Source organism: Hyaena hyaena, unplaced genomic scaffold, assembly GCF_003009895.1.
Source record: "Hyaena hyaena isolate Hyena2069 unplaced genomic scaffold, ASM300989v1 scaffold_35, whole genome shotgun sequence".
Classification (NCBI taxonomy): domain Eukaryota; kingdom Metazoa; phylum Chordata; class Mammalia; order Carnivora; family Hyaenidae; genus Hyaena; species Hyaena hyaena.
The window spans coordinates 2,088,024-2,106,351 of record NW_024080667.1 but is presented as its reverse complement, the minus strand read 5'-3'; the positions used below and the strand labels follow the sequence as shown (position 1 = coordinate 2,106,351).

The following is an 18,328-nucleotide window of genomic DNA, read 5'->3' as shown; positions in this document are numbered from 1 at the left end:
TTCTGTTTATCCATTCATGGATCATAACACTATGACTGCTTCCATCTTTTGGCTACTGTGAATAATGCTGTCATGAACATCACAGATCACTTTTCATATATGAAAAACTGTTAGTTCTACTTAGGAGGATCTAAGAAAATTGTAGACTGAAGAACTTAATTCAACCAACAAAGCTATACTCATTTGTTTACCTAATCCACAGTGAATGCCGAGAATGCTGTACATGAAAATTTGAGGAGTCTAACACTCATGAGAAAAGCAATGTTTTCAGTAAAGCCTTGAATGACATAATTCTTCAGAACTATTACAGACATCATTACTTTAGAGAAAAAATATACATATACATATGTGTTATTTCACACCAATCTAATGAGAAACATTTACTAAGTAAAATTAATTTGGGGGGGGCTGGCTGGCTCAGTCAGTAGAGCATGCCCCTCTTGATCTCAGGGTCTTGAGTTCAAGCCCCACAGTGGGCACAGAGTTTAAAATTTTTTTAACTTTTAACAACAATTTTTAACAAAAAGATAATACTCAACTGATATGTACACCTCTGAAAGATTATTCAATTATAAGAAAAAATTCCAGAGATTCTATAATCTTTATTTTTTAAGTTTTTAAGTAATCTCTTACATACAACATGGGGCTCGCACTCACAATGCTGAGATTAAGAGTCACACACTCCTGGAGCTCCTGGGTGGCTCAGTCGGTTAAGCGTCCAACTTCGGCTCAAGTCATGATCTCACGGTCCGTGGGTACAGGCCCCGTGTCGGGCTCTGTGCTGACGGCTAGCTCAGAGCCTGGAGCTTGCTTCCGATTCTGTATCTCCCCCTCTCTCTGACCCTCCCCTGCTCACACTGTCTCTCTCTCTCTCTCTCAAAAATAAATAAAACATTAAAAAAAAAAAGTCACACACTCCTCCAACAGCCAGACTCCGCAATTCTATAATCTTTAGATCCTACTGGTGAGATCAATAGGAAGCCTGAATCTATTAAACAATTTTAGAAATAATTCACAAAGTACCTCTCTAGAGGAAAGAACAGAGGAGTCTGTACTAAGAGAATCAATTTATACAATGCTAGAATATGATGACCACCAAGTTAACTTTTGGACATTTGTTCTCACAATAATTCATGAATAACTTCATAAATGTGTTTGATTTACACAGGACTTTTCTGGGAAAAGCTCATGAATAATTGTAAATAGAATGCAAATGATTATGATCAACCATTTCTTAAAGTAATGACAATAAATAAAGCAGTTAGGTGAAGAAAAAAGGAGCAAGGCAAGCTGACCAAAAAAAGAGCAGGCTGGGGTACCTGGGTGCCTCAGTGGGTTAAGCATCCACCTCTTGATTTCAGCTTGGGTTGTGATCTCCCCATTCCTGGGATCAAGCTGTGTGTGGGACTTTGCACTGACAGCAAAAAGCCTGCTTGGATTCTCCCTCCCTCTCCCTCCCTCCCTCCCTCCAAATTACTACATTTAAGAAAAAGGGGCGCCTGGGTGGCTTAGTCAGTTAAGCGTCTGACTTCGGCTCAGGTCATGATCTCGCGGTTCATGGGTTCGAGCCCCGCATCAGATTCTGTGCTGGCAGATCAGAGCCTGGAGCCTATTTCAGATTCTGTGTCTCCCTCTCTCTGCCCATCCCCCGCTGATGCTCTGTCTCCTCTGTCTCAAAAATAAATAAAAACTATAAAAAGAAAAAAAGATAAAAAAAGAAAAAAGAAAACGTGCTTCCTACCTGACTTAGTAGGACTATTACTTACAACTGCTGAGGATAAATTCATTTTTAACCTTATGACTTACTTCCTAATAAAATAATTTTAAAAACGACTGGCAAATTTATGAATATGTCTAATATTTCACTTGACTAGTGACTTTTATCCTTATTTCATACTATATGGTTACTAAGATAAAATAGAAACAAGATAAAACATGATCCCACCTTTTGTTAATATAAATTCCATATTCTTTTTTGTATACCATTATGAGTATTTCTGTAAACTCTTTGAAGACTGCCTCTACTCTCAGATTTAGGAAATGAGCTCACTTTATCACTCCTCAATCTTAAAAAGGTCTATAGATTTTTTTTCTCAATTCTATTGTTCTATAAACTTTTAAGTAAATATGCTTCCCAATACAGAACTTTGGAATGAAATTAATCCTATCATATTAAAAAAAAAAAAGTCACTAGTCTCCACGCCAATCATTGTATTAAGTATGTCAACTTACCCAGTCAACATTTTAATCTGATAAATCTGAAACTAAAAAGCTATTTCTACAAACAATAAGTCATTTAGAAACAATAAAATATTGAGAAAAAACTCAGAAAAACATTTTTAAAACAAAATTTCCAGTAAGATTAACACAAGGGAAATCAAATGTCATAACTCTGTGAGACCCAAAGCTGTGATGAAAGTTCCTTTTATACATCTACTTTTAGAATGACAAAGCAATCCTGTGCTGAAAAGGATGATCTCTGTCAAAAACCACTGTGGAAAGGGCTACTTCACAAGAAAAATAGAGAGGTGTTAGTGATAAGAAAAATTGGAGTATATCCCTATACTTCAGATTAGTGTAATAAAACATATACACCATCTAAAAAATTAACTGCAACATAATTTAAAACTATTTAAAACTTTACAAATACCACTTAAGTCTTGACCCAGAAAGGCTTTTATATTATTTTTTAATTTTTTTTTTAATTTATTTCTAGGAGAGAGGGAGAGAGACAGCGTGAGCAGGGGAGGGTCAGAGAGAGAGGGAGACACAAACTCTGAAACAGGCTCCAGGCTCTGAGCTGGCAGTCAGCACAGAGCCCGACGCGGGGCCCGAACCCACGAACCGCGAGATCATGACCTAAGCGAAAGTCGGACGCTTAACCGACTAAGCCACCCAGGCGCCCCTTTATATTATTATTTTTAAATGTTTTTATTTCTGACAGAGAGAGACAGAGAGAGCAAGGGAGGGGCAGAGAGAGAGGGAGACACAGAATCTGAAACTGGCTCCAGGCTCTGAGCTTGCTGTCAGCACAGAGCCCGACATGGGGCTCGAACCCATGAACCACGAGATCATGACCTGAGTCAAACTTGGACCTGAGCCAAAGTTGGATGCTTAACTGACTGAGTCATCCAGGCACCCCAGAAAGGCTACTTTTGATGGAGGAGCATAAACTGGTTAGCAGAATGATTCATTTCAAAGTAACTGATACACCAATGTTTTGTATAATGGATACAACACTACTTGTAGATATTAAACTCTTTTATAATCCAAATGAACTTTAACGTATACTTTTTAAACCTTTATAGCATTCCAGTGACCTTTATGTGTAATGAAGAATGACAACTATAACAAGATTTCTTAAACCGGAAAGACCCTAGGAATCTTATAAATCAACCCACTGAGTTTCTGGGAGAAATTAAACATACCCACTTTAGATAATATATGTGTTACTGAAGACTTACAGCATCTTATTTTATATACAGCATCACACACTAACTGAATTTTAAAGTGCTTTCTATAAACTTGAGATTTTTGCAAACCTAGTTTTCTCTGATTAAAGCTTGGCCCACCAATAGAAGTCAGTAACTATATCATTGAAAGAATTCAACCTGACTAAAAAGGAACCTTAGAAATCTAAAGATTCCATTATTCCTAGGCTAGGACTAGGAGTAAGAAGAAGGGAATATAAAAACTGAAAAACAAAACAACTCATGATAAAAACAGCAATCCTAATCACTAAGAATGCAACAGAGAAATCAGGGGTGGGATTCAAGCTATTCATAGGACACTATCTGTTTTATAGTCAAAACTTTTTTTGGAGATTTTACCTTTTTCAGCTCAACCTATGTCAAAAGTAAAATCAATACCTAAGGGGCACCTGGGTGGCTCAGTGGGTTAAATGTCAGATTCTCGATTTCAGTTCTTGATCTCAGTTTGTGGGTTTGAACCCTGTGTCAGGCTCCACAATGACAGCATGGATCCTGCTTAGGAGTCTCTCTCTGACCCTCCCCTACCCTTTCTCTCTCTCTCTCTCTCTCTCTCTCTCTCTCCCTCCCTCCCTCCCTCCCTCTCCCTCTCTCACACACACACACACACAAAATAAAGAAACTTTAAAAAAAAAAAAGTAGTTTAATATGCTCCTAGTATTCTATTCTTAATCTAATGGGTTGTTTAAAACAATGTATCTTGGTGCACCTAGGTGGCTCAGTCTGTTGGGTATCTTAACTTCTCATGTCACAGTCATACTTTGTAGGTTCGAGCCCCACATTAGGCTTTGTGCCAACAGTTCAGAGTATGGAGCCTGTTTTGGATTCTGTATCTCCCTCTCTCTCTCCCCAAAAGTAAAATAAAATGTTAAAAAAAATTTAAACCAATGGTTAACCTTTTTGTTCCCTGGAATGCTTCGATGTTCTGGGGATAGGTATAAATCATTTCTTAGAATAGTATTATTAAAATTAAAATAAAGTGAATAAGAAAACCCATTATATTGAAATAAAATATCAAAATATTTGTATTTATTTTTAAGAGTTTATTCTGAAAGTGAGCAGGGGAGAGGCAGAATCCCAAGGAAGAGAGAGAGAATCCCAAGCAGGCTCTGCACTGTTAGCAGAGGACATGGAGCTCCATCTCACAAACCTTGAGATCATGACCTGAGCTAATAACTTGGGCACTTAACCAAATGAGCCACCCAGGTGCCCCTATTAAAATATTTTTAAATAGTCCTATCGATAAAAAAAAAAAAAAAAATCAGGGGTGCCTGGCTCACTCAGTCAGTTAAGCGTCCGACTTCGGCTCAGGTCATGATCACACAGTTCGTGGGTTCGAGCCCCACATCAGGCTCTGTGCTGACAGCTAGCTCAGAGCCGGGAGCCTGCTTCAGGTTCTGTATCTCCCTCTCTCTCTGACCCTCCCCTGCTCATGCTGTCTGTCTGTCTCTCTCAGAAATAAATTAAAAACATTAAAAAAAAAAATCAGAGGACAAAAGGTGATATTAACATATACCAAGGGACAACAATGTTATCAGCAAAATTCACATAGCGAGAAACTGCAGAGAACAATCAACCTGGTTAGCAACAAATGAAGTTGTAAGTAGAGAGCCAGATTAAACCTATAGATTAGGGGCCCCTGGGTGGCTCAATCGGTTAAGTCTCCGACTTCAGCTCAGGGCCACAATCTCACAGTCCATGAGTTCAAGCTCTGCATTGGGCTGTGTGCTGACAGCCCAGAACCTGGAACCTGCTTCAGACTCTGTGTCTCCTTGTCTGCCACTCCTCTGCTCGCACTCTCTCTCAAAAAACTAAACATACATAAAAGAAGAACAAAACCTATAGATTAGCGGGGCACCTGGGTGGCTCAAGTCAGTTAAATGAACTGCTCTTGGTTTTGCTCAGGTCATGATCTCACAGTTGGTTAGTTCGAGCCCCATGTTGAATTCTGTGCTGACAGCTTGAAGCCTGCTTTGGATTCTCTCTCCCTCTCTGCCTTCTCCCCTGCTTTTGCACATGTTCTCTCTCAAAAAATAAATAATATTTTTAAAAAAACTGAACCCACAGATTAGGGGCACGTGGGTGATTCACTCAGTTGTTCATCCAACTCTTGATTTTGACTTTTTTAAATTCTCTAAATCTTTTTTAAAATGTTTATTTATTTATTGGGGGGGGGGGGAGGTGGCAGAGAGAGGGACACAGATCCCAAGCAGGCTCTGCATTCACCACAGAGCTGAATGCGGGGACCAAACCCACAAACTGCAAGATCATGACTGAGCTGAAATCAAGAGTCAGGTGCCTAACCAACTGAGCCACCCAGGCGTCCCTTGATTTTGGCTCAGGTCATGATCCCAGGGCCGTAGAACTGAGTCTCAAGTCGGGCTCTGCACTGAGCATGGACCCTGCTTGGGATTCTCTCCTCCTCACCTTCTCCCACCCCATCCTCTCCCCCACTCGTGTTCTCTCTCTAAAATAAAAATTAAAAAACCTATAGATTAAAAGACTTCAATTGTCAAAATGTTCATTAATAAGTAAATAAACGGAGGGGTAGCTGGGTGGCTCAGTCAGTTAAGCATGAGACTCTTGATTTTGGCTCAGGTCATATTCTCACAGTTCATGGGTTTGAGCCCCATGTCAGGGTCTGCACTGACAGCACAGAGCCTGCTTGGGATTCTATCTCCCTCTCTCTCTGCACCTCCCCCCCCCAAAATAAATAAACTTAAGAAAAATAAGGAAATAAACTATGGTATCATGACTACAGTGGTGGTGGTTGTTACAAACAATACCTACGATTCTCAAAATTTTACAAGCTCTACATTTAAAATAGGTACATTTTACTATAAATTAAACCGTGCCTGGGTAGCTCAGTCGGTTGAGCATCTAACTTCAGCTCATAATGATCTCGCGGCTCCTGGGTTCAAACCCTGCATGGGGCTCTATGCTGACAGCTCAGAGCCTGGAACCTGCTTTTGATTCTGGGTCTCCCTCTCTCTCTGCTCCTCCCCTGCTTACACTCTACCTCTCTCTGTCAAAAGTAAACATTAAGTAAAATTGTTTTCATAAAGAGCATTTTTTAATAAAAATTTTCTCTTAATTTGAGAGAGAGAGGGCAAGCACAAGCAGGGGAGAGCAGCAGAGGAAGAGAGAGAATACGGAGTAGGCTCCATGGAGCCAGACCCAAGGCTTGATCCTATGATCCTGGGATCATGACCTGAGCCAAAATCAAGAGTCAGATACTCAACTGACTGAGCCACCTAGGCGCCCCCTCAATAAAACGTTTTAAAGTTTATTTATTTAGGTACTCTCTACACTCAGTGTGGGGCTTGAACTCACAGCCCTGAGATCAGGAGTCACATGCTCCACCAACTCAGTCAGCCAGGTGCCCCTTCCCCTTTAAATTTTTTCAGCAAAATTTTTTTAAAATTACATATCGCTAATTATAATTTGTGTACCTTACATAGAACCAGAGTTAAAAAAAAAAAAAAGATTCTTAAAACAATTACAAATGTGAATACTGACTGGGTATTTGAAATAGGAATAGAGATCGTCATACTTTCCTTACCTTATAGATATAAATACTGAAATGTTTATGGCTAAGACGTCTGGAATCTACTTCAAAATAAAACAAACTCCACCATTCCCTGTGCCAAAGAATAAGGGTCTTAACTAATTAAGGAACCCCTGGATGAGGACCAAGAGTATAAAGAGGGAGGAGAAAAATAAAGCTGACTGCAGCCACTATAGACAATGGTATGAAGGTTCTTCAAAACATTAAAAATAGAACTACCGCATGATCCAGCAATTCCACTTCTGCGTATTTATCCAAAGAAAATGAAAACACGAATTTGAAAAAATATGTGCATCCCCATTTTCACTGCAACATAATTTATTACTTAAAAAAAATTTTTTTTAACATTTATTAATTTTTGAGACAGAGAGAGACAGAGCACGAGCTGGGGAGGGGCGGAGGGAGAGGGAGACACAGAATCTGAGACAGGCTCCAGTCAGGGCACCTGGGTGGCTCCGTCGGTTAAGCATCCAACTTCGGCTCAGGTCATGAACTCGTGGGTTCGAGCCCCATGTCAGGCTCTGTGCTGACAGCTAGCTCAGAGCCTGGAGCCTGTTTCAGATTCTGTGTCTCCCTCTCTCTCTGACCCTCCCCTGCTCACGCTGTCTCTCTCTCTCTCCCTCAGAAACAAATAAAACATTAAAAAAAAAAATTTTTTTTTAAATGAAACAGGCTCCAGGGGCTGAGCTGTCAGCAGAGAGACTGATGCAGGGCTCGAGCCCAGGGACCATGAGATCATGACCTGCACTCAAGTTGGACTCTTAACCGACTGAGCCACCCAGGCACCCCAAATGCAATCTAATTTATAACAGCCAACACATGGAAACAACCTAAGTATTCATGGACTAAAGAACAGATAAAGAAGAGATAGTGCATATATACACCATGGAGTACTATACAGCCATAAAAAGAGGGAAACTTGCTATCTGAGACAATGTGGATGGACATTGAGGGGATTATACTAAATGAACTAAGTCAGTGAAAGAGAAATAACATTATGGTATTATTTACATGTAGAATCTTAAAAACGTAAAAACCAGAAGCTCATAGATACAGAGAATAGAGTGGGGGGTAGAGGGAATGGGCAAACAGGTTAATTGAGTGAAAGGAGGTGAAAAGGTACAAACTCCTAGTTAGAAAAAGTCATGGGGATGTATCAAGACTCAGTTAAGCAAGAGACTCTTGATTTTGGCTCAGGTCATGATCTCACAGGTTTTGAGTTTGAGCCCCATGCCAGGCTCTGTGCTACTTGGGATTCAAGCCCTGTGCCAGGTTCTGTGCTAATCCCTGCTTGGGATCCTCTGTCTCACTCGCTCTCTCTGCCCCACTCCCTCCCCTCAAATAAACACTTTAAGAAAAATAAAATAAAATCTTCAAAATAAAGAGTCCTCATCAGAAGAAAAAAAATTTTTTTGTAACTATGTATGCTGACAAGTGTTAACTAGACTTAATGTGGTGGCCATATTTAAGTATATAGAAGTATCGAATCATTATGTTATATAGCATAATTAGTTTCAAATAATACATCAATTATAATTCAATTTTTTTAAAAAATGTTCAAGTCCATGAGGTTTGGGGGAAGGTAGGGCCAGGGCAAAATTCTGCCGAGATACCACACAAAGTGAGTAACTGGACAAAATTAATAAATGAAGCAATGATAACTCCTAATATTATTCCTAACAAGCTCCTTTCTCCCTATGTACTCTTCTATGTGACCTAACATATAATAAAGCTCAGACTGATCCAGTGATTAACCTCATGTCACAAAGTCAGTGGTAGAACTAGAACCAAAGCTAAAATTTTTAAGAGTGGGATAGCTCCATATCGGCTTTAAACTAGAGGCAGGTATATCTGTTCATCCACAAGTTGTCTCCTATGACAGAAAAAATTAAGGACAAAAACATTCAAGCCACTTTCAGTCCTACCTTTCTTCTTTCCTTGTCCCTCATCCCCAAATATTGGTTTTCCAAAGAAATGTGCCTAGAGGTGGTGTCTGGATATGAGCTACACTGGAAACATAATTGGGCAAATAAGTAAATATATTGAGAGTAGAAAAAATTTACAGGGTGCCTAGGTGGCTCCATCGGGTCTTCTGCTCAGGTCATAATCTTGCGGTTTGTGAATCTGAGCCCCACATTGGGCTCTGTGCTGGCAGCTTGGAACCTGCTTTGGACTCTCTGTCTCCCTCCCTCTCTGCTCTTGCTCTGCTAACATTCTGCCTCTCTCAAAATTAAACAAACATTTAAAAAAGAAAGAAAGAAAAACTTGGAAGTGGAAGGTTAGAAAGAAGCCTTGTGTACTGGAGCATGTGAACGTTTTTAACAATCTGACCTTGAGGTTCAGATATGGTATACATATGAAAACATATATATACACAGATACAGATACATACACACAACACATCATCTTAGCTCTGTAGCCAAGGGTAAATTCAGCATCCAGATTTTGGTTTCTAAATACCATCCTACACTAAAAAGAACCAGGACTTCTTGGAGAAATGGCTGATTACAGGACTGAGGCAAGGAAAGTACATGATAAGCCTTTGTTGTGCCTGAAATAAATGTTTAATAAATGATGGGGAGATATCAGAGAGACACAGTAGCCTGTTTGAAGAAGCTTGCACTGGCCAAATCTAGAACAATTAGGGTATCAAATAAACCCTGGACAAAACTCAATTGAAAAAAATTGAAAGCATGAGTATTACACACACACGGAAAGTCTGTGTCTACAGGAGACTAAATATAGAAGAAATCACAGCAGTACGTAATATAGGCAAGAGTTATCATTAGATACTAAGGCTAGTGGCTATAGGCTTGATAACGAAAGGGAGACTATCTCTATAATAGTGAACTATCTCCCCATAAAATGCTAATCAAATATAAAGGGAGAATAGTAAAGACATTAATTTGACTAGATGAGCAAAGTTCAAATAATATCCCCAGTGGTGGGATGGATCCATATTGTTTGTCTCCTTATAGATTACTATGAAAAAGGCACAGAATCATTTCTGTGGCATTCCTGCCAAAAATGCATGACATGATCTGGTCAGGAGGGGATGCTGGCTAGGCTCATGTGGAGGGTCATTCTGCAGAATGAAAGATCTATGCTATGTAAGACTAGGAGGCACATGAATACCAAGGTAAGACTGGCGCACGTAAGTGGCTTAGTCGGGTAAGCATCTGACTTCAGCTCAGGTCACGATACCACGGCTCATGCTCTATGCAGACAGATTCTGATCCTCTGCCCCCTCTGTGACACTCCCCTGCTCATGCTCGCTCTCAAAAATAAATAAACATTTATAAAAAGAGAGAGAGGTTAATGGAGTAAATGTCTCAAAATGCTGACAATCAGGGAATTTGGGTGAAAGGGATGTGAGAATTCTTTGTACCATTGATGAACTATTTCAAAATAAATTACAAAAGAAGAAAAATAACACTGGTAGGAAAGAATTGGATCTAAGTGTGAACAGGCCTTCATTCTGATGTATCAAACGCCATCTTTTCAAAGAGGCCTTACTTCTTCCCCCCACCCCCATGACTCTCCATCCCCTCCTTTGCTTTATATTTCTTCATAAGGCAGGATAGGTAGGCCACGACTGATGGTTGTTGGGACTGAATGAGGAGTATGTGGGATTCATTTACTATTTTTGTATATGTTCAAAATTCTCCAAAGTAAAACTTTTACGCTATAAATTAGTAATGTACGTGCATCTTTACTAATGCATTAAAGTATCTAGCAGCAGGTCTAATAGCTACTTTAGTTTCCAAATTGTGATGAGCATAAATGATTCACAAACACAGAAATGGGGAAGTGAAAAAGAATCCTCTGCAACAAATGTAAGGTGAAATATGAAAACACATTTGATTTGCGTTAGTGAAATCACAGGTACTATTCATACTACCATGTTAATAATCCCATGATACTAGTTTCTTGAAGGAAACATTAAATTCATAAGAAGTTAATTAAAATAAAGTTATATTCTCATCCAGGTTTAAGTACCTCCTCCTAAACTCTGGCCAAGATGGTACTAGTTTTCATCAAAGACTTTAATACCCTTTTGACATAATAAAGTGATAAACTTACAAAAAAAAAAATCTTTCCTTTAAATCCAAGGTGACTTTTAAGTAATCTTGAATACAAAAGAGCCTTTACTCCAGAACGTGCATAATTTTTAAAAATTAATGCTTGGGGGCGCCTGGATGGCTCAGCTGGTTCTGCATCCGACTTTGGTTCAGTTCACGACCTCACGGTTTGTAGGTCTGAACCCCACATGGGGCTCTATGCTGACAGCTCAAGAGTCTAGAGCCTGCTAGGGATTCTGTGTCTCCCTCTCTCTATGCCCCTCCCCCACTTGCACTTTCTCTTTCAAAAATAAACATCAAGAAGGAATTTATGCTTGGGGCACCTGGGTGGCTTAGCTGATTAAGCCTCAGGCTTCAGTTCAGGTCATGATCTCATGGTTCACGGGTTCGAACCCCGCATCAGGCTCTGTGCTGACAGCTCAGAGCCTGGAGCCTGCCTTAGTTTTTGTGTCTCCCTCTCTCTCTGACCGGCTTGTGCTCTGACTCTCCCTCCCTCTCTCAAAAATGAATTTTTTTAATGCCTGAATAAAAATTAATGCTTGAGACAAAAAAATTTACTACCTACTAATTTAATGATTTACAAAAGGAACAAATCACTATATACCAAATGTCATTTTGTAAAATACAAAATGTTTTTAAGAAGAAAAAAATGTTTAAAATATTCTGGTTTCCAAACTGAATAAAATGAGGGGAAGGTTAAAAAAATCAGTTTTAAGAAACTATAAATGTATTATAGATAAAAGTACATACACTGTGTGTAAACATGATAGGAATGTAAAAGTCAATACAAGTTATAATAAGAAAATCTTCATTCCATTTGTCAAAACTCTCAAGTAACCCAAAACCTGCATTTAATACATAGACACAAAGACCTATATATAACTCTACAGGTTAATGTTGAACTAAAAATCTAGCACCCAAAACAAACAATAGGATAAGCAATGTAAGTATTTCCCATTTAAATGTTCCCACAAACTTTTCTTAACTCTAAGAACCAGAACAATTCCTTATATAATAAAAAAATATTTTTTTAATGTTTATTTTTGAGAGAAAGAGTGTGTGTGTGTGCGTGCGCGCAGCGTGCACAAGTGGGGGTGGGGCAGAAAGACACAAGGAGACACAGATTCTGAAGCAGGCCTCAGGCTCTGAGCTGTCAGCAGAGCCGGACTCAGGGCTCAAACCCACGGACCTGCGAGATCATGACCTGAGCTGAAGTCAGATGCTTAACCAACAGAGCCACCCAGGCGCCCCTATAATAAAAATCTTTAACTGTGCTCAATTTCAATTCATCTCTATACCCAACAGGAACTCCTTAAATCCAAGAATTCACTAAATTTAAGTTAGTATTGTATAAAGATATTTCTTTGTGGTTTTTTTTTAGATGTTCACAATTTTCAACTTAGCAGACACAGACATATGAAGGGGGGAAAAACCTGAATGTTATAATACTTTAGAATGAAACCGAGATCATCTTTTCGTGGCAAAGCACATTTCCACACATTGAAAACCAATTCGATAGTACACAAAAATTATATGGTTTCTAATAAAATAATTAAACATTCTAACTGGTTTCCACAACAGAGTATGCTATTTTCGCTCACAACATGAATAGCTCTAAGGCAAATAATAATAAGTAAAAATAAAGTAGTGAAGGTTAGAAATTTAACTATAGAAAAATATACTTTGTTTTATCTCCTTGTTCAGCAGGCTAATTAATATATGTTGGTTTCAAAGGCTTGAACCTTTATTTCAAATCACCCAATAAGGAAATTGAGGAGCCCAATTCTAATAAATACATATAATGAAGGTATTGCAGCCTACAATGCTTACTCTAAATGCTGTGGACTAGTTAACTACATCTCAAATGCTAAATTTTTAAAAGTAACAGAGAAATACACCATCTCCAATTGGATATACTAGTTTCCACAGACTAGTGAAAGATGCAAACATCTTTTTTTAATTTAAGCAAAATTTCAAAATTTCAAAGACTATCTGGAAAAACTTTCATATTACCACTATCTTTATAACTTCTATATAAATTTTCCCAAAGCATGAGTGCTCACAAGATTAAAAATGTCTCATTAACCAAGCCTGCAATCTCTTCATGAGCATATACCAAACAATACGAAGCCTGAGCAATCAAAAGTACAGGAAAGGCAGCTGGAAAAGGTGCCCCTACACAAGCCAACCACCACCATTCTTCCAGGCACTGAGCCTTGTTGTCCTCCAATCTGCCAGAGACAGTCTACTCAGGAAATAAAAAAACAACATTTCAAGCATTCTATATTAATTTTTAATGCTATTTCTCAAGATAACTGATTTTTTTATTTTTAAAATGTACAAACGCCCATCATGAAAATAGATTATCAAAATTATAGCATTCAAAATCAGAGATGTGTCTACATAGAAACTGGCTAGGCTCTAAAAAAGAAATGACGTAGCAATGATGTAAGGCTAGGGTGAGTCAAATTTGTTTTAAGTCTAAAAATATATTTAGTTATAGAATACTAAAGAAATGGAAACTCTTTCACTGTATTTTTATTGTGTCTCAAAAGTAAAGATATCCAAATACATGTAACACACAACATACATTCCAGATATTTAAACTCAGAAAACCACTGTAAGAAGACATTTGAAATAAGCAGAACGAAAATACTTTTTAAATAGGTCTCATTCTTTGACAAAATTTTTACATAAGCTACTACCCTGCTCTATATCTGCACAATCTTTAACATATTCTCAGTAACTGGAGATGGAAAGAACCTGAATATGCGATTTACTTCTCTAACCCGCAAATAAGACATAGAGAAATTTATATTCTTTAAAGGGCTCTATTTGTTTGCTCATTCTAATTCAGGGAATCATCTTTGCATACACCTCTCTCTCTTACACTAAAAGACAGCAACCAATTGTTGTGTAACTCCTCCCTTCCCCCTTCCACCCAGCTAACATACAAAGGAAAGGACTTTCTCTATTGTGCAAATTCAGTCCCAGCAATAGATCTTTGTTAACTAAAATCTGATTCAGAAATAGTCTTCATTTAATTTTTTTCAACCAGCATATTAAAAGCTGTAAAGATAATGAACACAACAAATGTATTCTTACTGCAAGAAGGTAAAGCCAAATTTTGAAAATGCTCTGATTACGTTTTAAAGATTTGGTCATTCTTTAGTACGGAAGATAAAAAAGCCAGATCAGCATCCTTACCTCAATCTATTTTTCACCAAAAACACAGATCGAAATGTAAATAATTAGAAGAAAAGATTTTATTTTGACCCCAGCCCCCCCCCCAAAGTACCCCTATTCTGCTGGCTCACTGAACTGTCTTAATCCTAAAAAAAAAACCAAAAAAACAAAAACAAAACCCACACACACAAAAACCCCCAAAACCATTTACTACAAAAGCCTAATTACTGTTACAAGAATAATCATTTTGAAAACATTTTATATAATGTATTCCCAGTATACACTTCTTAATCCTGTAAAATACTTATTAGCTAATGTTGTAATTAGCTAGGGAAACCACTAAAAGCTGGTAAAAAGTATTACAGCGTTTCTCGCATTTTGATTTTTAGAAAACACCAGAAGTGAATATCCTTAAATTTTCTTGAAGAGCTGTCATTCTGGTACAACCATCTTTTTATCCCTCAAATTTCATTTTCCTCCCGGTAGCAATCACACGTTTTACAAAACATTTTCTACAATAGGGATAAAAGGCTTTGAATTCCTCCAAACAGGGTCCATTTGGCTCCACAGCTGGAGAAGCAAAAGCACTTCTTGTACATGTTTAAGAATAAACAAGAAACCAGAAATGGAGATTACCTGTCACTGGGAAGTGGGAGGATGGGAACTGGGAATCCCGAGGTCAGGGGTAAAGGGGAAATTTTTCTCTATAAACCTTTACTCTTTTAAACCGGTACGAATGCAATGCCTATTTAAAGAACTAAGTACATTTGTTTAAAGTTTTTAAATATCGCTTTTAAAATAAAGGAGTCTGGTGGGCACACAGGTCTGCTTAGTTTTAAAATAATCTGCTTTTATCAGTAGCATCTGCTTTTGCTCTTTAATGGGTGAGATACTCCTTTAAACGCTGTGGTGAGCCGCGGGCCGGCTAAGCCCTCTTTAATACAGTAACGTTCCTCCAGACCTCAGCTTTCGAAGGCAGCTCGCATCCTCCGCCCCCTCCTCCCTCTGTGCATTCTGAGATCTGCTCTGCTGATTCCCACATAAAGTGGGTCCTGGCCGCCATTTTAGAAAGTCATTCACACAAGCCGGACCGCAGCACCAACCACTTAAAAATCTCCCCCAAACTCCCCTGGACGATTTCCTCTTTCCTTTCCCTAACCCCTCATCTTGAGAGGTCTCACAGTCCCTGCAGGAGGCATGCAACGTCTCTGGAATGTGCATAATACGAAATGACACGTCTGGCCACAGAACACTGAGGAGCAAAGCGAATGCTGCAATGCACGTGTTTGCACGTCGGCACAGACGAATTTCCCAGGCAGGGACCTACAGACAAAGTCCACCCGGAGTTAAAAGTGACCACATCTAAGTGGTTTTTCCACTCCAATAATCTGCACCTAAACGATCTTCCCACTAAAGCACTGAAGCTACTGGGGCTGTGGGTGGGGGCAATGGGTGGAGCAGCGCCAGGGAAAGAAACTTCCCATCTGCTTCCCAGCTGAGCCCAAGGTCTCGCTCCCCTTTATCACGAGGGCCAGAGGTGAGTTTCTGCTCCCGGCCTTGCCCTGCCTGGTTTCTCAGCACCACGTAGTAAACACCGGGAGAGTCCCTGGAAGCGCGCCTCCCCCAGCCCTGCCTGGGACAGCTCTAGCAGGTTATGAATGGCCTCACTATTGCCGGCTCCTTTTCACACGCGGACACGCGCAGACGCGCGCTCCGGCGGTGAAGATTTAATACCCCAGTAACAGCAACCACCAACAGAATCAATGATCCTCCATTTAAAAGACAGAGTGGAGCGCTGCCGCCTCTGCTTCCATTTCCCTATCCAAGCTGCTCAAGAGCAAGCGACGCAATCTATTTTTCCCATGGTGACTCACGAATAAGGGCGCTCCATAATTTCCTTCACTCCCCAGATAGTAAGGGGAATGAAGAGTAAACCAAACTTAAAATCTTTCAGGGTTTTGAATATCGGAAGATCCAGGAATTTTCGAAGACAATCACAGCTCTGCTACAGTCCTAATTTTGCACCAAGCCTAAGCCAGCCGTCACTTTCCGTACTGGATCCCGAGGACTCTGTCCGTTACGGTACACACGGATTTCACAAAGAGAGCAAGCGCTCAGACGCTACTGTAGAAGATACATCAGAAACAACACCGATCCCTATATTTCACACACAAAACATAATCTGGGAAGTTTAAAAAAAGAAGCTACGTGTTCTAATCTTAAAAGACCTGCGTCTTCCTAGCCACCGAGGGAAGGACTCTGGGTGGGAGGGAATCTCCCCCTTTCACAGGCGGCCCCTCGGCGCTCCCCCGGCGCGGCCGCGGAGGCAGAGCCCGAGGCTTTCGGGCTCCGTCCTGCCTGAGGTGGCCTTCCCTGGAAAGCCCCCGGTCCCCACCATCCTCCTCGCCCGGGGACCCCAGACGGCTGAAGGCGGCCAGGAAGGCGAAAAAGCCAAACTAGGCGCACCAACTTATTTTCAGACACCATCCTCTCTAGCCAACCGCGCAAAAAAGGAAAAAAAGAATAAAACGTGCGTTTGCCATTTCCCTTTAGTTTCTAGGTCTGTAAACGCTCGGTGAGAGATGCCCAGAACCTCGTAGTGTCTCCCCGTTTCCGAGATGCACCTACAGCACCTACCAAGACTTCTGTCTGGGTCAAAGCTCTCCTCTCGCACAAACCCCTCTGTAGGTCAGACATTTCCGTCAGTCGGCAAGGCGGGGGGCGGGAGTTGCTGCGGGACACCGGAGTTGGCCGCGCCGGGGCGGGGGGTGGGGGGCCCCTAGCAGGGGTCCCGGGGAGGCGGCGCGCAAGGATGCGACCCCGCCGCCACCCGGCCTGAGTGCGGGCACCCTTCGGGCGCCGGCTCCGCGGAGGCCGGGCGACAGCCAGCTGCTCCTCGCTAGGTAAGGAGAGGACGGCAGCTGGGCCGCTCCGCCGAGGCCTGAGGCCCAACGCCGCGACGCGGGCCGAGCGGCGACCAAACAGCCGCGCGCTCCTCGCACCCGTCCGTGGGTCTGGCCCGGGTCCCCTCAGCAGTTCCGCGCACGGGGAGGGGCCGGCAACGGGCCGGACGGGCAGCAGCGCCCGAGGAGAGAGCGCGGCCACGGGCCGCGTGTCACTCACCGTTTGAAATGCTCGATGATCTTCTCTTCCCGCACATTCTCCGGTAAGTTGCCCACCCAGAGGTGCCTGGTTTCCCGGACCATGCTGGGCGGTGTGCCGGCGACCGCTGGTGCGGGTTCTCCCTCGCCGGCTTCGTACGAGCCCGTCAGCGCCGGGAGGCGGGCGCCGGGGCGGCGGCGGCGGCGGCTGCGGCGGTGGCGTCGGCAGCGGCGGCGGCTCCTCCGGCTCCCCCCCGTGCAGAGACCATCCCTCTCCCCCAGGTTCTGACTCTCGGGCCTCGCAGCTCCGCTCTGCCGCCACCACACACCCGAAGCCGACCCTCGCGCTCCGGCGGCGCATGCGCCCGGGCAGCGGCGGGCGGGGGAGCGGGGAGGAGGGGCGAGCGGGACCCGGGCGGCAGCGACTACGACGGAGCTGGCGCTGTGGCAGCCGGACGCTTCCCACCGGCGCGCGCGGCCCGCCTCCCTTGCCGCGGGTGCGCGCGCGTCCGCCCGCCCGCCGAGGCCGAGGCGCCGAGTTCCTCCCAGCCGGCGCGCAGGCGCGCGGGGGAGGGAGGAACACGGGGCAGGGAAGGAACGCTCGCGCGCCGGGTCCCGGTGCGCAGGCGCGCAGTCGTGCGGGGAGCTGACCGCGGGGCGGGCGCTCAGTCAGGCTTGGGGCTCTGCGCGTGCGGGGGCAGGGACGGCCTCTAGCCCCTCGAGCGGGGGTCCCAGGCGCCGGTCTGGAGGAAGAAAAGAGAGAGAGGGGTTTGGTTTTGATAGGGCTGCGTGTCAAAGCGGCTGCCAGTGCCCCTCCTAGGAGAAGCCAAGACTCCTTCCCCTGCTCACCCTTCGTCCAGGAGCTGACCGTTTCCGGGCAGTTAGATCCCCGCCTGCTTGGGA

At 42.4% G+C, this 18,328-nt stretch overlaps 1 protein-coding gene across 1 annotated transcript in view; it reads right to left on the bottom strand.

Moving 5' to 3' along the window:
- SPEN (spen family transcriptional repressor) overlaps positions 1–17,803 on the bottom strand; it is a 95,396-nt gene extending 77,593 nt beyond the window's left edge. The window contains exon 1 of the mRNA XM_039228990.1: positions 17,448–17,803. Within this exon, the coding sequence (XP_039084921.1) occupies positions 17,448–17,530 (83 nt within the window). The 5' untranslated portion in view covers positions 17,531–17,803. The remainder of the gene's footprint in view (positions 1–17,447) is intronic.
- Positions 17,804–18,328: the final 525 nt, after the last annotated feature.